Consider the following 26,082-nt stretch of genomic DNA (forward strand, 5'->3'; position numbering starts at 1 on the left):
ACACAGAGTGTTATTCCTGTCTGAATTCCCTGCTGCATAAGGGAACTGACATAGGTCATAGTTGTCAGAAAAGTTGTATTTCTGCTTCTACCAACTGATCACAAAACACTAGTCTGGTATGACATAAAACCTGCATCTACTACACTCCTCATGCCTCAAGACCAGTCGCCAGAGGGTTCAGGCTGGGCCACGTCTGGCTCAACATGGGTCCAGTGGACCTACCCTGAGCTAGATCTGCAGATATAAAATCTGTGGATAAAGAGGCTCTACCTGTATCAAATCTATAATCTGTTCACAAATCAAAGTCAGCTTCGATGTGCTCAGATCTCAGTTTTAATGCACTTGTTAGTCCTTTAGGAAATAGGAGTATTTTTCAAAAGTCTACCATAAGAGCTGAATTGACTTTTTAAAAATAGAGCTAACACACACAGGCTATCACAAAACAATTTCAGATTTTAATACAGTTCTTTAAAAAGCATCTGCAATCTGAAAAATTTAATTGCACCAATCGTATTAAGTGACAAGGTCTTTAAAAAATTCAGCATTTCTCAGGAATAAAGCCACAGAAAGAATTAGAAGGATCCGTAGAGATCACCTAGTCCAACTCGCTGCTCAGTGAGTGTGTGGTTGCCATCTCCTCAACCCAGCAGTTGATTCATCCTTGTTTCATCTTGCATAATCTTGATGTGTCAGGCAGAGATCTTTTCCATCTCCTGTTACCTGATCACTGCAGAGCTAAATAATTCAAATCTTTATTTTTTAAAAATCTACTTTGATCTGTTCTCTCTCCCCCTCCAATATTAATCCACACTATGTTTTGCTCAATTAGGTAAGCAACATCAACAAATGTTCCAAGACCAACAGAGCCAAACACAGTAAGATGCATCGCTTTTGGTGACTGTTCGTTTGTCTGGGGTAGAAACACACAACATATTTTGAGATTATTATTGAGCTATAAAGCAACCGCTGAAAGATCTGCCCAGTCCTCCAAGTTAAAAACAACATTTAATAATGCTTTACAATTTAGGCTCCACTGTAACACTGTGGGCAGCACCTTACCGATAGCTTCCTCACACCATTTTTGGGGCTCTGGTGCACATGTGCATAGAACAGTTTGTCTGGTCTCTGATGAACAGCCTCACAGACAGTGCTCTGTCCATTCATTTAAGTATTAAAAGTGGATGGAGTGTAACTCTTGGGCTATATTTAAACACACCTCCACCAGGCAAGAAAGGCTTCCCTGTACTCTACCAAGAAACATCTAGTTCTTTGCTCTTCAAACAACAAAATACCCACTGCCCTGAGAAATATGGAAGGAACTGCATACACAAATTTTAATTTACTGCCCTTTAAAACTGAGAATGAAAATATCAATACTGGAAAACATGACATGGTCTTGTACAAGTTTTCTAGCACAGGGAAACCCATGAAGGCCTGGGGGACCAAGACACGTTCTGCCTGGCAAACAGACAAGATTATCACTTTCTGCCATCTGGAATACCTTGATGGTGGGGAATCCTTGTTGAGTTCTGTCTTTCACCGAGCCCCGACTGCCCTCTGTTAGATAACGAGCTCTGTGCTGAGTCTCTGGTTGCACCACTATCTTCAGCTCCTTGCCCTCACTTTTGCTAGGATACTGACCACATAATGTGGGGTTCTTCTTTCCTCCAGCTGATTTTGGACCTTCTGATGTTCTGAGAAATCAAAGCAAAGCAGTGAACACAGGTTATCAAGGCTCTTCTCCAAAAATGAACAAAGCTCAGGGGGAAATGGCAAGTCCTAGGCCAGGAGTGTCAAACATAAGACCCGGGGGACGGATGCGGCCCCTGGAAGCTTTTTATCAGGCTCTCAGTTGCTGGGCAGTGCTGAGGTGTTACCACTGAAACAGGAGCCCACATGAAAATTGGGCTTTCCCATATCCTGAAATATGATCAAGATTTGCGTATTTTCTCTTCTGTCATTTGCAGTTAATGAACTTCTATATAAGAGCAAGGTGCTGATTTCTGGCCATCAGCTGCTTAACAATGTCACTTTCTGCTCCTCAGCAGGTGCCCTGAATGCTTTGGCCCTCTGTATGAAACGAGTTTGACACCCCTGTCCTAGGCCATGTGTAGATCTGCTCACTAAGCACAGAGCAGGCCCCCTCCTATGGATGAAACGTGGTTACTTCTGCTCTCCTCACAACAGGAAATTGCTCTGTAACTAAATAGCCTAAAACTGAAATCCCTTTGAACTTTTATTTAGAATTGCTAAATATATGAGAAGCGTTCACATTTAATTAGGTAACAACACAGGCATAACTCCAAACAGCCAACAAGAAACTGCACTTACTTTGAAACTTTGCTATTCATTTCCTCCTTAATTATTACCATTTGAAGCCAATGGGGGCCACTGCATATTTGCAGAGGCTTCCTCAGTTAACCCCCATCCAAAACACTAAATTATGTTGATTCTGACTGCTGTGCAGAAATCACACTTCGAATGCAAGATGTTGAACCCTGTATCTTTTAAGCCTTACATAAGTTGCGAGTTGAAATGGATATGGTTAAGTCACAATAATAGAATTATTGACTTTAAAATTATTAGAAATATACTAGCATTCTATTCATTGTGACAACACTACATGACCCAGGAGTGCTTGGGTGCTCTTTCAGACCATGCAAATACTGGGTAATATTTATTCCTGTTCTAAAGGAATTTTCTGCCTCATTATTCACTTTTGATTTATATATAGTCAGTACAATCCAGTACTTGGGTTCCACTGGGACTCCAGTGGGACAGAATCAAACATATACCTAAATCTCCCAATAGAGTAAAATTTTCCCAGTTTTAACCTGACTGTGCTTACACTTTTTCTGTTTAAAACAAGTAAAATGAGCAACAAGGAAAAAGACTTATTTCATCTCACCAGGCTGAAAAAACAATATAGAATATTTTATTACATGCTTCCTGATGTAGCGAGGGTTCCTCATGGGATGACCCATTTAAGCACTCGTTCCATTTACAATACATAGAAAAAGGTCTCTGCCCTTTTCAGAAGCACACAAGTCAAAACTCCATCTAGCTGCTCACAATGTACATTCTAGATGAACTTCAAGGTAAAGCAACACATTTCCATGCTCAAGGAAAGCAGCTTCCTGCTACCTTTGGTCTCGGCCTTGCAGCAGTGCAAGTACACAGTCACACTATGGTGATGGGTCAGGTAGGCACCATCTCTCTTGAGCTGCTGTGCCTGTATTACCATACCAAGGGGGCTCAGCCAACCAGCAGTTTTGTCTGAAACTGCATTGTACAGTCAGTTCCATAATTAAAACCTATTTGAAGAAGCCCTCCAAAGTACATTCTCTTTTGGCCATCCCAATGACATTCAGAGAGTGACTTGTCCAAGCTAATGCAAGAGGAGTATTTGATAAATAGTAAGTGGGCCAACCCACATTTCCCTAACTGTCAGGATTGGAAGAAAGATGAAAAGCCTCCCTTAGCCAGGTTTACGACCCAAGCATGCCAGTCGCCTCAGTGCATAAGAGCTCACCAAGAGGGTTCTCACTCCCTACCCCTGCAGTCCAGACATGCAAAGAGCTTCAGGTTGGCTCCTATCAGCCATGTAGCCTGTTCAGTTCACATGTAGCCTGCATCCATGCTATGTGTCTGTCTTCTGAACAAGGAGGTCCTTGTTCTTGTCCCCTTTGTGCTCCCAGATGTACATCGAAGCATCAAACCAGAGGCACAGAAAGCACTAAATACTAATATAACACAGCATTGTGCAAGGTGACTTCAGAGTAGATTTAGACCCATTTAGGACCCCAGAAGCTCAACCCAAGAGGGCCTGGAGAATCTTCCAAGGGCAGCTAGCAACAGCAGAGTCATTTCATGAATATTTTCAGAATCAGGGATGACCTTGTCAGAAGAACTCCCTAAAAACACAGAGAGTGTTACTCCTGTCTGAATTCTGTGCTGTGTAAAGGGAACTGACACAGGTCACAGTTGTCAGGAAAGCTGTATTTCTGCTTCTACCAACTGAGCACAAACCACTAGTCTGGTATGCCATAAAACCTGCATCTGCTACACTCCTCATGCCTTAAGACCCAGCAAAAATATTGAATCCTACTTGCCACCCATAAGCCTTCCCGTTAGTTCTGCATGAAGTGCATAGACTGAAGTTGCATTTCAGGACTAAGTTTACTATCTAGGTTCCAGTACTGCATGGATTACAATTCAATACATTTTCCATGGCTGCACCATGAATGAAATCCAAGAGTGCAAAATCTCGCAAGTATTATTATCATCATCACTTAAGGTATTTTCTAGATTGATGTACAGACTGGCTGTGCAAAAGACTCTTTGGGCTTAGTCAGTTCTTTCATCCAAGGATGACTTTTGAAAAAAGGAGGCTTTCATCACATCTGGGAAACCATGCAACTAGGTCAAGGCAAGCCACATGCCTGGGGTGCAGACATCCAGAATCTGCATTTATAAAGCCAACTCAGTAACAGTATTTTAAATGTTTTCTCCATTTGCAATTATTGCTTTATCATTTGTTCCTGCATGAGAACTGCACGTGACTTAACAGCAGACGGCAATCATCCTGTTATCCTTCAAGAAGTTCATAAAAGGCTCTTACTCCCCCAAATTCTGTACTGTATAAAAATACTGAAAGCCTACTTGTCAACCAAACTGACACTCTGCTACACAATCTATAGTGTAAATGAATACACACTTCATTAAGACTCTGCTACTTAACATCAGCCCCATTAGGTTACACTGACACTTAAACCCAGTGTCACATAGGCCTCCAGCCGCCACAGCAGGATACTCCACTGTGCATCTCTTGCCTCTGTGATAGCTGCGCTTCCAACATCACTCATCATAAGCCCGGATTTCTGCTCTGAGTAATTCATTGGCAAGCTGCAGCAGAGGTTCTTGATTCCAATGTGCAATCACCCAGTTGATTTTACTGGGTTTTAGACAAGAGGCTCAAATCTTTGAATCATTCTGAAGTTCACTGGGCAGACCTCAGGGAACTCGCTTCACCTGGTTGTTGTTAAGTACTATGCTAAACTGTAACCCCTGAGCCCCTGTCACAGGGTGAAAGGAATTTAAAACACCACCTTCAACAATGAACTCCAACAGTCATTTGCCGCCAAGTGTTACCCAATACCAGAGTAATTTTGTTCTAATGCACTGAGTGGCTCCTTATATCTGCCAGGAGAGACTGTGCACTATCTGATTGTGAGCAAGAGTTTGGCAATACTTGCCACTTTGGGGAACTGCAGGACAACATTCTTCTTTAATTCTAATTTTGTCCTCGTAAGAGTCTTTATCAGCTTTGCCTGGGGAAAAGAGGCAACAGAAGATTGCAGGTCATGCTGAGAAGAAAAGGCTACCCAGTCATGTCTAAAAAGGTTCTTTGGCAGCATCAAGAAAGCCACTCTGGAGAGTTTCTTATTATCTACATTTGCAAAGTGATATTTTAAGTATGGAACTGGAACAACATGGGGAACACAAACTGAAGGTGCATTTCCTTATTAAAAGCGGGAAGTTCTCTCTAATCACACCATTTAATAGTTATCAACCCTAGGATAAATACAAGAATATACCACAGACATGTACAGAATGTAAAGTCAGTCCACCATTTTGATTATGAGCCATAAGAATAAATGGCACTGTAAACAACTGAAGGATGGCTTGGACCCAAATATCCTCCTGGGGGAAGGACCTTGCCTTAGGGCAAGGGCATATTGCTGAACATTCAGGCATCTACAGCCTGCGCATATGCACACACAGACACAAAAAAGCTACTCTAGGGGGCCCCTGACCTCCAAAGCCCACTTTAGGGAGCAATGGGGGGCTGCAGACAGGGAGGGAATCAATAACACAAGTGCACACACAAACACACCCACCCCATATGAGTGGAAGTGTCTACTGCTCATGAAGCTGGAACACAGGATCCAAGCCATTATTTCAAGATTGAGATGCACTTAAGTGAGGAGTGTGAAGTGAAATAGATGAGAAACCACCACCCAGGCATGACCACAGACAACATACACACGCACATACACACAACCGAGAAGCACACAGCAAAACAGAATTAGAGATTTATTTCTGGAAAATCAAATACAGAACTGAAGTGACACAGAACATAAATTTGGTTCAGCACAACTTAACATTTTTAGTAAGTGTTAATATCACATGATCAAAATCAGCTGTCTTTAACTGATGGAGTTTGTGAAACAGGAGTAGGCGTAGTGCAGACTTAGCTCCTCGCAAAGCGCTTTGTACAGTACTGTTGAGGTAGCCATGGAGCAGCCGATCTTAACTCCAGAGATTATGTTTTTAACAAAGTTTTATTGGAAAAAGCTTTCTATCCACTAGTTAGGTTCCACAGGGAAGTGCTAGACAGCTATTCCCGGGCTGGGTAGTTCAATGGTTGCTCAACTCAGCCTAGATCATATCCTAACAGCACAAGCATGTAGCATCTTGTGTTTTATCACAAGAAGAAACCATTGAACTTGGTTCCACATATCAGCTCTCCTGAATTTCGGAATGAGAGCCTGAGCTGAACATTAGAGAAAAGTCAAGGTCATGTTTTTAGCTTTGGTTTTTTAAAACAAATGTTGAAAGAATGTAAAGGCAGATACCAACCCATTTCCTGCTTTCGAGTTGCTTTTGCTGTCCGTGCTGAGCTGAGAAAGGACATAATGAGGTGCTTTGGCACTGTCAGCATCAAAGATATCCATGGTCGATTCTTCACAGTCTCGCCGTTTGATTCCCGGCCTCTGCTTTGGGTTTCGCTTACGGGATTTACGCGGCACCTCAGTGTTATCATTGTAGGAACTGGTGCTCATGTTACTGAAGTTGGAGGGGGTGTCCTCCATCCACATACTGCAGCTCTGCTCCGACTCCAATCCACACCCCTCATCCTGGCAAGACATCCGGCTGTTGTCCAGCAAATCCTCCGGAGGTGGCGAGATGTACAGGACTGTGTGCCTCTTCGGCGTGGACTGTGGCTGCTGGGCTGTGTTATCGGTTAACTGCTTGTCACTTACCCCTCGGGTACTTACCCCCATGGCTAAGGAGCAGCTCTCCACTTGCATAGCTTTGCTGTCAGTGACTGAGGTAGAGTAAATGGTGGGGCTGGAAGAGGTGGTAAAGGAGCTGCAAGCACCGCCCATGGAGGAAGAGGAGGGAGCTGAAGAAGCATCTGCGGTGTACAATTCAGAAGTAAATACAGGGTACATGATTCCAACTGTGCTGGCTATAGCAGTCCCTTTGAAATAATGTGATTGGTGAACTGATTTTTTCCCCCAAATGAATATTTTGGAATTTGGCTTGTTTTGGAATTTAAACTCTTCAAGCAAGGCTTAAGCAATGCAGAAGTTTTTGGAAAGTATCCAAATGGTACTTCCATTTTTGTGTGTGTGGCAATCAGACTCTTTGTTTGTATCTTTAATTTCCTTTAAGTCACAAAAAGGCTACAAGCAAACAAGGGCACTTTTATTGCCTCAGCTGGACTCAAATTCAAGCCATTTTATCTGAAGTGATAGAAACCCCAAGACACGACCTGGGCTTTGCCGGCCACATGTAAAGCCAAATTAGTCAATGTTGGAATTTTTTCAATTTTTTTTTAAAAGGTGGGACTGTGCTTAGCCACAAAGTATTAAAATAAGTTTCTAACCTATGAAGCAGAGAACTACAGGTCATTTTTAATGCAGACACTCCCTGCTTCAGAGGCAAATCCTGGAATAAAAATATGAGAAAATAAATGAGAAAAGAGCTGCTGATTATTCCAGATATCAAATATCAAATGAGAAATGAAATATAAAATTAACTGTAATAAAATGAAACTGGTATCAATAACTATTTATGGCTTTTTGTATCAGCAGAGATTTGAAATCAATGCCAGGCACTAAAAGACAAGAAAATGGAAAATATAGAATCCAGCCACTTCCCTAAGAATCTGTTAGTGGGATCCCTTAGAACAGTGGTTCCCAAACTTTTATGATTGGTGGCTCCCTTGACCTACTGGGACATTGGCTGCAGCTTCCCATTAGGGCTACAATCCTATACATTGAATAGAGAGGGGGGTGGGATTTTCATGAGAATTCCACAGCTCCCCTGGCTGGTTTCCGCCATTTCCCTGGGAGCTAGGGCTCACAGTTTGGGAACTACTGCCTTAGAATAATTAGAGTCAAAGGAGACCCTCACAGCACTAGGGAGTGCTCCATGCTGCCACAGAATTAGGGATCGCACTGGGGGGATTCTAAAGGGCTCTGCCACAGACTGTGCTGGAATTTCAGAGAGACAAACATTTGTAGGAGATTGCAAGGGCTTCTCAAAAGCAGCTGCAGCACTAAGTCCTGAGATTCACAGTGACTACCTTTTTCTCAGCCTTCATTCTTCAACAGCCCTCCTGAAGTTCGAGAAGCTGCCCTAACTCAAGGAGAGTGCACACTGAAACCCTCTGCAGCTATCCTGGAACACCACACTAAGTCCAGGACCAAAAGTGGCATTGATGGAGAAGAACATCAGAAGAACCCTGATGAATCAGGCTAAAGGCCCATCTAGTCCAGTTTCCTGTATCTCACAGTGGCTCAGGAGATGCCTTTAAGACTTCAACCTATTCCAGAATAATCAGCCATCTAGGAGCTGTTTTCTTTATTAAATTCTGATGCTAATATCCCCTAAAAAGACCAAAGAAGAGACTCAGGTGATGAGTCACTGAACTGACACAGAAGAGATTTGGGAGTACAAAAGCTCAATTCTATATTCTGGCAGTTGAAAATTTCCAAAGGTTTTTTTTTGTGAAAACACATTTAACGGGAAACTGTGTCTTAAAAATATGCTGACTTCTTGGCTAAGCAAAAGTATTGCTTTAAGAATCCTAAGAGATGTGGTCAAGGATCAAAGCAGAGTAAACTTCATATATAGCTTTGGATATGGAGTTTTCATGAAAATTTGTCAGTTGGGTACCATGCATTGTTCCCACATAGTCACACCCCCCCCCTCACATTCCACCCCAGCCAATCTCTGAAATAATCTGGAGCCATAGAGTGATACCAGTTTCATTTTCCAGTCTGTTCCTTGGCAAATGCAGTGGCTGACATTGGAAGATTTAGTCACTCAGAACTGCATTTTAATTAAAAAAAAACATTTTTCAAATCCTTTTTATCATGCATTAATGCAGTGTTTTCCTTAGAAAGATGTAAAATTTGCTCATTTTAGTGACTATATTTACAGTTGCTGATTTGCAGCCACTTTGAGTTAAAACAGAGTGCTACTAGACATGGGCTTTTAAATAACTAGCTTTGTTAAAACAGCACAAGTTTCCATTTCGTTCCTAATCACTCAGTCACCCAGAAATACAAGTATGCAGCTCGCATATATTAGGTGTACTACATGCATTGTGGAAAGTATCAATCATGCAGGAAGGATGCTGCAAACTTGCATTCCTGCAGGCAATGCTCCTTCCCCACAACCCCCCAAAAGGAGCCTGCCATGCAGAATATGACCATCTTGACAAAGATGATCATAAGGATGGACAAGCAGGCAGGTTGCCTTATCTTTGATGCAAGGTGCAAAACACGACTAATCCACTCAGCCTGGGCATTAGGGGCTATCCCACTATCCTGGTACACATTCCCTTCAGGGGAAGGTGTGGATAAAGCTTTGTGCTAGCTCTGGCAAAAGAGTACCTACTGAGAATGAAAGAATTTAGCAGGCACTCACCAGTCTACAATGGGGCAGGAGGGAGCTGATATGAAGTTAACTCCCATCAAGAAAGTCAATTACCGGCTCATTTTATTCAAATAAAAATACTGTATTCACACAAAGCTAAAGAGCTGAAAATCCTTTATAAATGAACCACAACCTCCTCTAAAGGGAATTCCCTCCAACGAATACTTCATGAAAAATCTGGAAGGTTCTGCTCTTAGAGAGCATCAGAGTCCCACTTTCCTATTGCCAGCCCTGTGAATCAGCCATGAAGATTGCAACCAAGGTAAATCCGAGTGTATTAAAGCTTTGCTTGGCTTACTTAACAGTCACAGTTTGCCAGGTGATAGAGGCCTTCAAAGCTTTAAAAAGAAAGGCAAGTTTAAGAGACAAGAGGAACTGGTTATATTATCTTTGTAAAAAATTAAAAACAGGATAATCCAGAGGTGACATCCTATTGCTGTCCTTGAAGTCTGCAGGTAAAGTTCTGACTTTTGAAGTGCAGTCTTGGCCAAACTTAAAAATACACACAAATTCTCTCTTTGTCTCAGTTTCCCTTTCTGACACAGGGACATTTCAGTCTCTACTTCTCCCAAGCCACCAGCCATTAAGAGGTATTTAAATCCAAGAGAAGAAGAAGCTGGCTTGATCTAGGAAAATTGCCACCAGAATTTAACCCTTTGCCATCCCACCAAGCAACCTTAAACTAGGCAGCAGGCACAGAATCCTCCCACTTTAAAGCATTTCTCCACTTCTAAGACCAGAGAGAGAGAGAGAGAGAGAGAGAGAGAGAGAGAGAGAGAGAGAGAGAGACCCACACCCCAATAAGCACAAACTCAGTGTTGGGGGAAGGTTGGATATTTTTACTGTATTTTGTGAAATGCAAGTTTACATGCTAACAAGGATCATCAGTTATATCTTAAAGCCAAGTTAGAATTACAGTTACATGCTAAGTATGTTCTATGACATTCTCCAGGGTTTGGCAACAAATCTGCAAAGCAGTTGCTCATTTGAGGCATATTATAATAACTCATTCAAGATCCAAATAGATCACACTGGAAGCTAAAACATCTTTTTCTGATACCTGCAATATTCCAAGCTGAAATAAAACATGCAGTTTAAGAACAGAGAGTAAGCTCCTGTATCTTTATGGACATTTTCCAGATTAATAATTAACTGTTTCAGGTCTCTGGTTAGAAACTGAAGGCCTCAAAGCACACCAGCAGAGTACCGTGCCAAGTTAGACAACCTGCTGCTCCTCTGACCCCCAATAGGCCTAAATGTCCATGTCATTTTTCTGGCAGAGAAGGTTTTCTGGCAGTTAACAGCCTCTGAAGCAGAATCAGTAGCTGAGAAATTGGGCTATTCAGAAAGGTGATGCAGTGACAGTGTCCTACAACTGTGGGAGAACAAGGCTGTAAGCCGTGAAGTCCTTTTAACATGTTCTTTGTCCCTCCTTAGCTCACTGCTAAGGGATCTGCTATCTTTAGACAGAGACAGGCATTCTCTCAACACAAGGTTCTTCAGGGCCACAAAGCTTTTCCAACAGGAAAAAAAGTGTTGGTCCAGTGATGAGAAAGGAACTGGCACCGATCCTGCAGTGCAGGTAGAGAACCTGAGAGACCAAGAGCCTGGAGTGCCTTTCCAGTCTCCATCACCCGCAGACAAGTTGCTTTCATGCACAGGCAGCCCATGGAAGGCCTCTCTGCTTCTCAGAACCTGGTTCACTGCTCAGGAAACAGAATGAAGAATGGAGGAAGAGCTGGCAATGCAGGTGCTGGGATACTGATCTCCATCCCCAAAGCCTGTCCCTAAATAAGTGTCATTTATGAACCTTGCTCTTTCCTATTCTTGGCAGATAGCCTCCAGTACTGCCCAAATCTTTTCACGAGTTCATTTTGCAGCACCAGTGAACAAAGAGAGACAGTTTGGGAATACAACAGAAATACAGGAGACTCTGCCTTTATCACAGGCAGAACAATGAACCAGGTCATACAAAGTGGCTGCAAACCTGCTTCAACACCTTACATGCCAACTTTGGCTTTGTACTTTTCTTCAGCTTTACTTATTTATGTACAAGTCAAAAACGTTATTATAACTTCAATCAGTCAATCCACTATTTAGAACAAAAACAAAAACGAAAGGAAAGAGACTTATGAAGAAGTCTGAAAACAAGACCGACCTATACCCTGGGTGAGATTGGATGGGTTAAGTGTCTCTGGCACTATTTGTCTTCACTATTGACAGACACTGTCACACAACCCACCACACGATGCCTGTCTCTGAATGGCGGAGCTAGAATGCAAGTTAAGTGTATTAATAGAGAAAACAACTAGCATCCCAGCACATATCATTAAGCAATCCAATTTACTTTACAAAGTCGGTTGGTTACTTACATTAAACCCCCAAACATTTAATTCCCCCTTACATTAACATGCCAAACAAACAGCTTTTAACAGCCTATCGATGGATTTCCTGTCTGTCAGAACAGACTGAATCCTATCAATTAACACTCATGTTTACAGATGCACAAGTGGTTATTTCTTACCTGGAACTTTAGTTGGGCAACTTCATGTTCACCAATTCAGACTAGGTGGTCTGCCACTCAACAATGACCATCAGGTGCAACCAACCAGCAAGCTGAAATTTAGGGTCCTCACATCTATTTCTTTCCTTCTCAACTTCTCTCCCAACAAAAGCAGGTTAACAGTGCTGTACTGCCTTGATTCATCAATCAGAACATTTTTCCAGATGAGGGAAATGCCTGCCATCTCAGGCCCAGTCCCTGCCAAATTGAGACACATGCACACCAGCTTGCCATTTGCTGACACTACTAAGGGACAGATCCATGTTCATAATATCTCAGCTGGATGGATAATATCTATTCAAAATTCTAACTACTTCTCAGTGCAAGTACAGCTGAACAGCTCAGAAACTAATTCAAAACAGAGCCCCAACAGTATCAAACATGTTTTAGGAGCTTAAAGAACAACTATTTTAAAATTTAACCATGGCAAGCAACAAGAGAAGAGAGATTGCTATACAGGACAAGAATGAGGACACAAGCAAGCCACAGGTTTGTCATCACTGAGTTCAGATGACACAAAAGAAAGGTGCACCATTTATTACAGGGGCCATTCGGCACACTGTACACTTGCACGCCAGCATAAACCTAAGACTACCAACACTGCCCAAAGTGTCATCTGGATCAGACAATTCCAGATGTTACAACAACATACAGGATGCACAATCTGCCCTCAGGAGATAAATCACTACCTAACAAAAACTGGGCTTGAACCCCTTCCCAACAAATTTTCAGAATCAATTTCTTAAAAACTACTTATCCCTAAAAGGACAGAAGTTAATACTTTTGCAACCATTCTTAGACATGCTCCCACCAATCATGAAACAAACTCCACTACAGAAGATGCCATAAACAAAGGCAAATTAAGCAATGCTTTTTGCTGCAGTTTTATCTCTATACATGCCAAGAAATGATGTACCTCTGGCTTTTTCTCCACTTTCTGAAAATGATGGCCTTTTTACATGGCAAATTTGAAAGATCTGTTTCCATGGAAGGTTTATATTATCTAATGAAATACAGGTGTGTGACAGCTTGGAGATCAGTCCTTCCCCAGTCACATTTTCGCAGTGCTGCTTCTCCCACAATTCACGTCATTGGGACACTGCTGTAAAGTGTTCAGACCATACTCCACTTGCACCTCATCCCCTCCACACAGGCAGGGCCCTTTGCACAAGCACCTGCTGGGGCTATCACCATGTATCTGGCCTCCAAGAGGCAGGAACCTCTTCTCCTACCCAGCACCACTATACACAACTCATCAGGAGGGCAGAGAAGTGAGCCAAGGACTACCCAAATTGCTAGTTGGTTACAAGATTTTCAAGGAAGCCACCTCAAGTTTGGATTGATGAATACAAAACACACCCTTTAAGTTAAAATAATCAAATGTGCTCTTGAAAGACCAATTACCAAACTCAGTTTTAAGATGGTTTAGACAGGTTTGCAAATTGGAAGCCAAAAAGGTAATAGCAGAACTAGCAGTCTGTTCCTACAGGCCCTCATACCTGAAATCAGCCAATCCCGTTCCTCCAGAAATCTGAAGTTAACTGCGGCAAATCTTTATGTAACCCGTTTATGTGTCCCAGAACCTCAGATCAAAGCACTGAAAGACAGAACTGGGGGCAATCTGATTTGCAGCCAGATACTGTGTCACCCTGTGGCTAGGGAAGCAGAGAACAAATGAGGTTAAGTCTTAAAATGAAAAAAAAAAAAAAAGATTTTTCACCAGCCCTCACCTCTTAATCTAGTCACTGGCACCAGCACAGACAAGTGCGTCAGAGAGCTTAAATGTGGGAGGGGGAAGTGGCACAAGCAGCCAAAATACAGGGCATCTCCTTCACTCTCAGAGAAAACTGCAGCCAACTTTAAAACGGGTTGTCTGAAGGAACAAATTTTGATTCCCACCATGATCAAATGCTGTCACTTTGGGAGAAATGTATGCAGGTCAGGTATGAGAGACTGACACTAGTGAGGGTGTCTTTTCAGACATACAAGGCCAGGCTGCTGCGGTTCCAAGTGTCCAGGTCACCTTCTCCCCCCCCCCCCCCCCCCGCCTCTTGATAATGTGCCCAGCTGGAAGGAGTTCCTTGAGTGCCTGCTAGGACCACAAGCAGTGAAGCGCAACCCTGGGTCCCCTTTATCAGACAATGCAAGTCTCACAAGCTCCTCTCCAAAAAAACACAACTCAGGGGGAATATTCCAAGCAGAACATTTTTTGGGAAGACCTGGTACTATAGCTCTGCTGAGACAGAAAACCAGTTTAAAAGCTGAAGGGCTTTTAAACTGTGGAGGCTGACCTGAGCTCTGCTCACCACCCAGAAGGAAATCCTGGAAGTGGGAGGCAACCAGAGCCCGCTCTGCCAGCCAATCATTTGACAGCTGGGAAGTCTACCAGTAAGAGAGAAGAGCAACTGCTTTCTCAAAGGAAGAAGGGGAGCTGGGAGGGGCACACAACCCAACCCATTCAGAAATGGCAACCCCTCAGATAAGAAGCACCAGTCTCTTCAGGAGAAGAATGGCGCATCCAGTGCTACAACAACACCTGTGATCTCTAAACTAAGGTGACCAACCCACTCACTAGGAGTTTCATCAGCTCCCCCGCTTATTTTGAATGGCTTGCTCCTAGTATGGTCTTCTCATACCCCTACACGTGATGCAGTTCTCCTCAGAATCTTTTTAAAGTGCCTGGAACTGATGACCTTATAGGTCAAGCCATCTGGATTCAAAACTCCAGGTCAAGCCCATACGGCTAGCCAAGGAGAATCACCTCACTCCCTTCCTAGGCCTGCTCATGTCTACAGGTTATTTAGTAGACGTTATTATGCATCTTCACAGGAAACTGTCTCATGCCGAACCATGCCGTCTCATGCCGAATGTCTCAACGGCCATTGTTTGTCACCCAGGCTGGGAGCAGCTCTCCAAACTTTCCAACAAGAATTTTTCTCTGCCCTACCTGGAGATGCTGTTGGGGACTGACCTAGAACCTTCTGCATCCAACGCAGAAATGGTTCCAACATTGAACCACATCTCTTTACCCCATTGTCCTTAAGGCTGGACATCAAGATGGTTTCCAAGTCATCCTTTTTGCAGTATGACTAGCTGACATGCAGACACCTGGATCTGGAGTTTACCATGCCTAGACCCAGCAACTGCTGCCATACAAACAACCATTTTAAAAAAAGATCTTGTTACTTCTCAATTTCACTTCTTGGAAAAATGGCTACCATGAGAATTGGAAATATGCACCACTACTTCGGGGGGGAGGAAGCTTGATAGGATGCAAATTACAGCAATCCAATATAATTCTTTAGAGTCATTTAAATGTTTGTTTTTTAAAGAGAAATCGTGAAGCTGTATTATGCAAGAGAAGGAAGATAGCAGGATATTATGAAAGTAGTATTGAAAACTCCTTTGGATTCATGTAATATGATCCTTACTATCAACACTCTTGTACCATAAGCTAATTTATTTTGGTTTTCTTCACTGTGAATTCTCCCCATGCGTTCAGTTTTTGAAAGGAAGTGGATTGACTGTCAGACAACTAAAGCCTAGAAGTAACAGACACTTAGTTCTTCTTATCAAGTCCTTCAAATGCTTGAAAATTATCCCAAAGTACAAAAATCAACAGTAAATGTCTATCTGTGGATTTAAAGTACCTGCAGTTTTCAAAAGATCTTGCAGTTGGTGCTAACTAGATTAACTTTGAAGCACAGAAGCAAACTATAATTTGTAATTGAAGCCACCTCAATCTTTCATAATGCACAATTAAATCCACAGATTTCTTTAGGAAAACTCTTCCAATATATCAACATTGAGCAGTGCTGTAAAGTTTCTACACAACAGGTTAAGCACTGTGCTTTCAGATTAGGGGGCTCACTTCCAGCGCTATACTGTACTATCTGGGGAAAGGCACTCTGACACCTGGCATGCACTGTTCAGTTTGTCTCAGACAACAGCATTATGGGAAATGCCTCTGTCTTTACAAGCATCTGATGTTCCTTGACAAGACTACAAGCAAGAGTCAGTCACAGCCCAGGAGGTAAGCCCCTGACATACATCTGATCATGAGAGCACTCTCAAACTCAGGTTGGCCTGGAGCCACTTTGGATGTATAGCCAGTGCTGACAAGAGCTCTAGTACTAAGCCCCCAAAGCAGGTTTGCCACCCTCCTTTTTAGAATTAAAACTTTAAAATGGACAAAGTGAAAGAGCATTTAGGTTCAGCTAGGAAGCCTCTTAAGTTAAGAAGTTCCATAAGCTCTCTCTCTCAATCATCTTGGAATTTCTAATAATTTGTTTCAATTTAAATCTAAGTTTAGTTGATATCAATTGCTCCTTCATATCCCATGTAAGCAATTAAGGGACTAAACAACAAAAACTACGGCTTAGTCATAACACCACCTTCAAGCCATGCAGAGTAAAAAATCTGGAATTTGTCTTCACACAGCACAGCAGAAACCACAAACTCCAAATGCCACTGCAAATTCCATGTTCTTCCTAGTTTGCAAATCAGTTTTCTAGTATGTTTCATCCTCTCCCCGGCTTCTAGATTGTAACTGTTGTATCCAAAAAGAATGCATCTGGGGAGCCAAATAACCCCAATGGGGCATAAAGTAAAATGTGTAATTAAGTGTCATTGACCTCTAATCCTTCCCTTGCAAACTTTTCCAGCACTGCTCATGTTGGTCACAACATTGATATGCATCAAGGCTTAATTCAGCCCAAGGAAAGTACTTACCAGCAGCAACTACGCCCGGAGGGGGCGAACCTGCCTCGCCTCCACTTGTCTGACTCATAGATGCCACAGAGAGTTCCCTGGAAGGGGGCAATTGCAACTCCTTCGGGAGAAGATCATAGACCGATTCTAAAAGGTAAGACAAAAAAATAAGAACACAGATATTTAGGGTGAGGATCAAGGAAGGGCACCATGTTTCAGAGATTCCATACTATTATTCTAACATAGTACACATCGCACCAGGAATGTCAGAGATCTCCCATCTCACACAGGAAGAATCAAGCTGATCAATGACCAGCGCTGGCAACACATTTTAAGCCCATAACAGACACTGTACTCTAACCTGGCTAACTGGGCAGAGAGGCACCTTTCAAAGTGGTGTCCTCTTAAATTAGCAGGGACAGAGCAACCAACCCTCTTCACCCCAGTAAGATATCTCTCCTAGTGGCTGCTGCTGGTGTCTCTTCTGTATTTTGTTTAGAATGTGAGCACAATGGAGACAGGAAATCATTTCTTGATTATACTATGTAACTGATTTTGTAAGCTGCTGCTGTTTAAAAATGGTATATAGATTTCATCATCAGTACTCCCCTGCATTACGGATAAAGGCCTCAAAGCACTTTTGACAGGGCCACAAAAACTTCAGGAGAAGGCTAAGCCAGACTCTCAACTCTTTAATATAGTAAGTGCTTCACCATTTGGCAATACATTACCACCACAATAATTGTGGTTATACAAACCAAACCCACTGGTGTTGCTAGTTGGGTGTGGGAGGCGCAGGCCGCGCCAGGGGGGTGACGCACCCTGGGGGAGGATGCGCTAACTTCATGGTGTTAGGAGCTACTGCATCATGCCATACACCGTTGGATGCGGAATTCCTGGCGGAGTGCAATGCAAAAAACAGAATTGAAATAGCTCATTTCGTTCAAAGGTTATGGCCTAAAAACCAGAAGGAAAAAATGCATGGAGCCCTATGGAAAGTGAAAGTGAGTCGTATCGCGCATTTACTCTTGTGTAGGCGTACTTGCCATAGTCCATCGGAAAGGGCAGGCTGAGAGGAATCCAATGACATCACAATGGTCCAGATCCAATGAATACAGCCATCTAAAAACACCAGAGAAGCTCTCCCCTCCCAGCTGCGAGTCTGAGCCCGAAAACAAAGCCACGTGGTCACGTTTACTCGCAAGTAGGTAGACTTGCCTTAGTCAAGGCAGGCTGAGAGGCAGGCTGAGAGGCTCCAAGGACATCAGAATGGTCCAGCCCCCAAAAACACGAAGAAGGAGGTCCCCCCTCCCAGCTGCCAGTCTATGGAGCCCTATGGAAAGTGCAGCAGCCTCATGTCGTGTTTACTCACGAATAGGCAGACGTACCTTGGCTTGTGATCAGGCCAGGCAAAGGGGAATGTGAGGACACCAGAATGGTCCTGATCCAATAGAGCTGGAGTGTAGCAAATGTCCAGAGGCAGCCTCCCTTCCCCCCCCCAAAAAAGGACAAAAAAGTGGCTTGAACTGGTAAGGAGAAAGTTTTCTATTTTGCACTTGCAAAGCAAGGAGGGTCTTTATCTTGATGAGCCTAAAATAGAAGAACTTTAAACTGGGCACTGGGGAGGGCTGGAAATCTCACTGATTCTTTTTGGGGGGTTGTTATTGCAGGCAGACTACAGAGTAAGCCCCATTGACCACCATGGGACTTACTTCAGAGTAGATTCACTTGGCGGAACAGGACTGGCTCCCCCTTATGTAATTATTTTATTTTATTTTAATTATTTATTTTAATTTGCTTGATGTTGTCACTTCTGGCCATGACATCACTTCCAATGGGTCCTGGACACATTGTCATTCTAAAAAGTAGGTCCCAGTGCTAAAAGTTTGAGAACTGTTGCAATAAGATGTTAGTAAGTTGACACGGGGGGGGGGGTGTATGTGTGAGACTCTACAAGTTTTCAAAATCACTAAAATCAGAATTTGGAGGAATAAGACCATCATGTTATATATCAATCAATGTGTAATTTCATGCAGAATGCAATGAAACAAACCAAGTTGAAATATCTGTGTTATAACAAAAGGTACAGCCAAAAACTGGTGGGGGCGGGGCAATGTTACATCACCATGCCCACCTGGGGCGTTGCCTCGCCCACTACATGGGGTGACACGCAGGCCTCCTGCACCGGGTGACTCGAATCCTAGTGACGTCACTGACCAAACCCACACATCTAGTTCCATGGACTCCAGTACAACCACCACTACTACCACAACACAAGCAAGTCCTGCTGATATTTTGCATGTGGGTGGTGCTAGTCTGCTATTCAAGGATCTCTCATTGAACAAAACTAGGCCCACTAGCATTGTTGCCCCACTACAACAGCCATAGATGAATGTCTATGGAAAGTATTACAGAAAATGTCCTGAAAAAATCCACAAACAGGACACAAGTTCCTTGCTGGTTTCTGTTCACAGAACATTGGTGTAAAATTCACAGGAATTTCCAACTCCATTAAATTGTTGGAATCTGGTTCTTTACAATAACCCAAAGACTCTCATTCCCAAAAGCTTAACTGTACTCTGCTCTTTGACTTATCCAGCTTCATAAAATCCAAGCTCCGGTAATGCACTCTTTAGTATTCAAGCAAGTCTACAACTAGCTTCCTGTTAAAGAAGATATAGTTTTCTAATTCAGATTATCAATTCTTTTTATTTTGATCCCATATACAAAAACAATTTTTAAGTTATCTTTATTTCTGACGCACTGCATTCTGGCTATTTTCATTCACTTTATTCCAGTTGTTCCAAAACGGGTGGGTAGCGACCCACCAGCCAGGGAAGCACTTGTCCCTGCTTCATAAGAATGTAAGAACAGCCCCACTGGATCAGGCCATAGGCCCATCTAGTCCAGCTTCCTATATCTCACAGCAGCCCACCAAATGCCCCAGGGAGCACACCAGATAACAAGAGACCTCATCCTGGTGCCCTCCCTTGCATCTGGCATTCTGACATAGCCCATTTCTAAAATCAGGAGGTTGCACATACGCATCATGGCTTGCAACCTGTAATGGACTTTTCCTCCAGAAACCTGTCCAATTCCCTTTTAAAGGCATCCTCAGGTGCCTCTTTTCTAGGCTGAAGAGGCCCAAACGCCGTAGCCTTTCCTCATAAGGAAGGTGCCCCAGCTCAGTAATCATTTTAGTTGCGCTCTTTTGCATCTTTTCCATTTCCACTATGTCTTTTTTGAGATTCCTCAAAAGATGTCTTCTTTAAGGTTCAGGGAGGGGGAGAAGGCAGTAACACAATCCCCAGGATTGTGCTGTTGCTGGGGATGGGAGGGGTTTTTTTCTCTCACTGGCAGCCAGTGCCAGAGTCCTGGGAAGTCCTGTAACAGCAAACATACTAAAAAACAACAACAGACACTTCCAGTTTTCCCACAAAACTGGAAGTGCCCATTTTTTTCTTTTTTACATGTCTATAGGCATGGGGAGCCCTACAGAGTGCTCCCCAGGCCCCCCAGGACTCTGGTACTGGCTGCCAATAAGTGAAAACACCCCTCCTGTCCCTGGCAGCTGCGTGATCCTGGGGATCATATTGATGCCATAATCCCTCCCCTGCACACTTTTACAGTGCTCCCAATTCTCTTGTAGGAGTTTGGGAAGCACTGCTTTATTCAACTTGTGCACATGAAAGTTATCCAGATAAAATATAAGCTCGTGTGTGCAATTTTAATTTTTGACAAAAGTGTGCTTTGCTTCCTATAGGAAAATGAGCTGGTCTTTAATTTCCACTGTCACAACGCATCCCCACTCAGACACATCTGCTATGACTGTATTCCGTCTTTCTTTTTTGGACTGCACAATTCTGCACAACAGCTCTGTTTGTTGCCATCAAAAACAGAGAACTCGGAACCAGCAAGGCAGAACACAGATACGTAAATCAGATGGCTGACTGAACAACCACAGAAACTATAATCTAAGCGTGTGCATCCAGAGTCAAGCATGGTATCAATTTAAGTGCTACCATGCAACAATGAAGCCGCTGAAGTCAACATGGGATCTGCAGACAGTTAAAAAGACAACAGCTATCAAAGGACACAACAGAAGACTACTATGAATCAACTGACACTCCCAGCTTGGAGGAAGGAAGTTCAAAAATCTGCTCTTCATTCACAAGAAAGTGGCGGCCTGCTTGGAGGCAGGCTGTGCAGCATGGCCTTTCCCAGTTTGAAGAGACACTTGGCCAACAGTCTGAGGCAAGGAGGCAAAGAAGGAAGGCCCATAGCCAGGGAGACAGACCAGGGACAGACTGCACTTGCTCCCAGTGTGGAAGGGATTGTCACTCCCGAATTGGCCTTTTCAGCCACACTAGACGCTGTTCCAGAACCACCATTCAGAGCGCGATACCATAGTCTTTCGAGACTGAAGGTTGCCAAGAACAACTGATGGTACATCTAGACCTTTCCAGATGGTGTAAACACCTAAGAACTGCAGCAAGATATTATGGTGCAACATGCCAGAGGTTGTCTTGTCTGATGTTATCTAGATTGTAACATAATGTAACTGAAGACATGGACTGAAGTCCACAGAAGCCAATGCTTTTGTTTAAGCACACTAATTATGCTGCAACTGCTTAAGGTGCCACAAGGCTCTTTGTTGTAACAGATGAAGATGGTTACCCCATGGAAAGGGTGTATATTTTAAATAACCCAAGTACAAATAAGATAAAGGACTGAGCACTTGGGCACTGCTAGAAATAAGAAGCCTTGCTTGGAAAGGGAGCCATAGCACTATTTCAGAAACTTGGTCTTACACAGCAGCCAAAGTTGTGCCCCAGTGCTTCTGTCAGCATGGGACAGCACTGTTGCAGCTGGGATGGAGAACAGAGAGTAGCAGATGAGAAAGGGTACAGCACTGCACAGACAGGTGAGTTTTCAAAGCTGGGGGGGGTTATTTATTGGACAAGTCTTATCTGAACTTGAAAAATTAAGCTGAAATTAGAGTATTACTAATACTCTAATTTCATACTTATCATACTGCGTTATTAGAACAACTTGCACCAAATCAGCCCCATGCTACAGCCCATGTAGAGAACTAGCCTTGTCCATGTAGCTTATTTTGTCAGGAAATTGTGTCACAGGCCACTCTGAATACAATGGCAGTAATAGATTGCTTTCTGATCCTGTGAAGAGGCTCCCATACATCTCCTCCACATCAGCAGCTTGGGTTTCAACTGATTTCAAGAGCACCTTAATGTAATTCATGCAGCTTACAGAATTCAAGTCCACAAAGTATGGCAATAGACACTAGGTAGGCAGCTTCCAGTGTTTTATTTTCAACAAGCAAAACCATCTCAGCGGCCGATCTTCAGTTAGGAATACTGATTGTTTAGGAATGTCTGTTTCTGTCACGTAAAGCGGCAGCATTCTTGCCCAGTTAGCAAGGCTTCAAGCTTCAAGATGACTGGCAACTCTGCTAGAGAATATGCAAGCCGCATACGCATTCACTTTCTAAAAGATTATGACAGCCAACCACAATTCACAGTGCTCTGTGAATAAACAGCAACTTCCAGCTGGATGAGTTAAAATTTTACAGTTATCTGGCATGCTGATAGCTTCAAGGGATAAGACTTTGCTCCAAGAAGGAATGACACCAAAGTCTCCAATCACCAAGTAGTGGTCAGAGTTGTACAGATACGTTAGCAGGCCATCCAATGCTGCTAATACTGTATAATGCCTTCTTTTGTTAGGCCTGAAAGGAAACAAATGGTGCTTTATTCCTTAATTATATTTCCACTTGATGCATATTTTTATTTGCTTGAAGGGCTCAAACGAAACCCATCCCTTTGGATAAAGGCCAAATATCTGCCATCTAGTTAAATAATCTGTTCACATCTCCTTTGTTCCAAGAGCAGCAGACCGAGCCAGGTAGTCATCAGTCTAGAAACACAAGAACTAGGACCCAAACAATTGTACAATCTGTTGCATGTGCTTCATGTAACAGAAGCCACCATCAGGCCACAAAGTAAACCTTTTCTAAAACTGAGAAAACTTTCAAAAGCAGTTTGAAGCATCATGGGAGCCTGGGGGTTCCAAATCCAACTAAGTCTTACACAAGCCCTTAGTATGTCTAAGAAAGCTCTTTCAGTCTTTCCCAATATTGCTGATATATTTCCTTCAAGTAAAATAATGCCCAAGTATAACTTTATGTATAGATACATCTCTGCATATTGGAACACTCCACAAGTTCTTCAGAACTGTGACACCCTCTCACTGGTTCTGAAGGAGAAGCAAAGTTTCATGGCCAGGCAAAACCCACTGTCCTTGTTACTAGAGCTCATTTGATTCATCTATACATTATTGTACTTCTTACACTGAACTTCAGTTGCAAGTTTGCTTGGTAAAAAAAGTCATTCATTTATAACAAATACAAATGAAGTCTGAGCATTATATTAATGGAAAGCCAGAAAGCCACTGTCAGTCTGTTGCCTGCTTTGTGAGGGAACATTAAACCTACTTTTTTCAAGCCAACACACACAAGCTAGAAAGTAGACACTGATTTTAACAATGCCCCCCTTTCTTTCTGTGCTTAAACAGAAAAAAGCAGTATTAATACACTATTATGTGTTTTAAGCTTTTCACAGGCACCTGAACCTTTAATCAAGAGTGTTCCTTGGAAGAAAGCAAACCAAAGCAAGCACTGGAGCTTGCTATATCCTTCCAGTCAAATACAGACCAGGCCAGGCACATGAAAAAGTGCAATGGCAAGAGATCAACAGGGACTGAAGCAGCAAGAAGTGCTTTCAATGTCAGAGAGTTACCCGTTGGCCCTCCTTGCAATCTGCAGCTAGACAGACTCAACTGCTTAGACCTCTCATTTAATTTCTGGTCTTTACATATGCTTCAGAAACAAATTACAGGAATTAATTTCTCTTACTAGATTCTTCAGTTGTAAACACTAGAAACAGCCCACACAACCAATACTATAACAATACTCTATCAGATTTTACCAGAATAAAGCAAAACTCATCATTTGCAGATCACTTCTAAAATTCATTCTAACCACACTAGCTTTTCTTTATTTTGCAGAATTCAAAATTATTTCTAAAGAACTAGGCAACAGAAAACAAGGAAGGAAAAGGAAAAGGGACAGGCAGGGGAGGCCTGGATTTGGAGCTAGAGCCCTGATCTATTAGCTTTTCTAATAGGGCCACTCTGGATAGAGGTTGGCAGTCCAAAATCCAGCTCCCCTGTTCAGGTTAGCCACTGACATAGTGCACCTACTCTCCAAACCCCTCTTTTATTTCGGAGCTGGTAGCTCCCCCCTGGGGGGGAGGGGCCGGACCTAGGAGCTCTCAGTGAACTCCCAGTTGCTGTTTCTATGCTCAAGTAAAGGAGTGTCAGCTCTACTCCCAAGCACCAAAGTCCTGCCTGAGGCGGCCCTTGTTCTCTGAGCAGGCCAGCACACAACATCTTCTTCCTTCACAACTATGGGCGCTGGAGCAAAGCAGACACCAAGAATCCCAGAAAACACAAATCCTCATACAAGGTCATAATCTGTGGGTCTACAAATATTCTCTTACTAGAAAATACTAAAAAATATACTTGAGCACATAAAGAATATAATTGCCTTTCCACAAAGCCAGCCTGCCCCTACCCACAAAGAGCTAAGGAGAAAGAGTTACAGAACAGAGAGCAAGTCTCTCTCCACAAGCCCAAGTCCCTGGACAATAAAACTCAATCCTGATTTTTCTCTAGCTTTCATCCAACAGTTCTTTGTAGTTAAAGGACTGCTTTCTTCCATACCGGCTCTTGCCATAAGCAGGTTTTTCATTGTTGCTGCTGAAATTTATGCGTTTTGGATTATACCTGTTTATAGGATGCATGCTGGCTTTTGTCTTAAAATATTTTAATGAATGTCATGAGCCACCATGGGTGCCCCATTATTGGGGTAGGGGTAGGGGCGGGCAAGGTATATATCCTTAAATAAATAAATGTTCTGCAACCATCAAGACACAGAACTTGATTTGTGCCACAGCACAGTTCAACAAGGTTCTTCTGTTTATCACTAGAGCTGAAAAGATTAGCAGGCACAGTGCTTCCCTCTACAACAGTGTTTCTCAAACTGTGGGTCGGGACCCCACTAGGTGGGTCACGAGCCAATTTCAGGTGGGTCCCCATTCATTTCAATATTTTATTTTTAATCTATTTGACTTGATGCTCTCATGGTATGTGACTGCATTTAGGGAAATGTTACAGACCTCTACTTTTGACAAGCTACTATGTATATGATAGTCAATGGAACTTACTCCTGGGTAAGTGTGGGTAGGATTGCAGCCTAGGATTGTGATTAATTTCCCTGCTCAATGATGTCACTTCTGGTTATGACATCAGTTCCGGTGGGTCCCGACAAGATTCTTCTTTCTAAAAAGTGGGTCCCGATGCTAAATGTGTGAGAACCACTGCTCTACAAGATTAGTTCATTCCAGGTTTGTGTGCTAGCCCATTCCAAAGCAACTTTTGGGAGAAAACTTGTGGATCCTCAGAGGTTTTCCCCCACTTTAATCAAAGTAAAAAAAAACAAGTCCATGCAAAATCTGGGATTTCTTCTCCCCTTCTGGAGAGGGAGAAAGTTTGCTACACAGAACCCAATGCTTATGCAGCAACACAGAAGTTCACAGGACCCCATCCTAAAAAAAAAAACAACAACTTTGCTACTCAGTTAAGTGTGGCTTTCTATGAATGCATTTTGCTCACTTGCCATGCTTTAAAGTTTTTTCTCTGGTGTGTACATTGGATGGACATGGTATGCAGGGGCTGTGGAGTCGGTACACAAAACCTCCAACTCTGATAATTTTTAAATCCAACTCCATCATAAAACCTCAGCATGTATGAATAATGGTAAAACTACTAAAATGGCAAATGGAACCATAAGTCAACTGCAAGTATTAAAAAAATTAGAGTGTACATTGCATCCACACAAAAATTGGTTGCTTGTTGGCTGTTTGTATTCTTAAGCTACTGGAGTCAACATTACAAAGCATTATTCCCACATCATGTGGCTCAACACATTACTG

The 26,082-nt window shown here is 42.8% G+C and overlaps 1 protein-coding gene across 2 annotated transcripts in view; it reads right to left on the reverse strand.

Annotated features, from left to right (window-relative positions):
* NFAT5 (nuclear factor of activated T cells 5) overlaps positions 1–26,082 on the reverse strand; it is a 59,047-nt gene that overhangs the window by 24,275 nt on the left and 8,690 nt on the right. The window contains exons 1-4 of one of the 2 annotated variants that reach the window (XM_066636908.1): positions 11,894–11,931; positions 7,676–7,737; positions 6,643–7,201; positions 1,502–1,694 (exon numbers count right to left, since the gene is read on the reverse strand). In XM_066636908.1, the coding sequence (XP_066493005.1) occupies positions 1,502–1,694; positions 6,643–7,172 (723 nt within the window). In that variant the 5' untranslated portion in view covers positions 7,173–7,201; positions 7,676–7,737; positions 11,894–11,931. Of the gene's footprint in view, positions 1–1,501; positions 1,695–6,642; positions 7,202–7,675; positions 7,738–11,893; positions 11,932–17,029; positions 17,156–26,082 lie in introns of those variants that run through there. The other variant, XM_066636907.1, reaches the window with a different exon arrangement.

The sequence above is a fragment of the Tiliqua scincoides genome, chromosome 9, assembly GCF_035046505.1.
Source record: "Tiliqua scincoides isolate rTilSci1 chromosome 9, rTilSci1.hap2, whole genome shotgun sequence".
Classification (NCBI taxonomy): Eukaryota; Metazoa; Chordata; class Lepidosauria; order Squamata; family Scincidae; genus Tiliqua; species Tiliqua scincoides.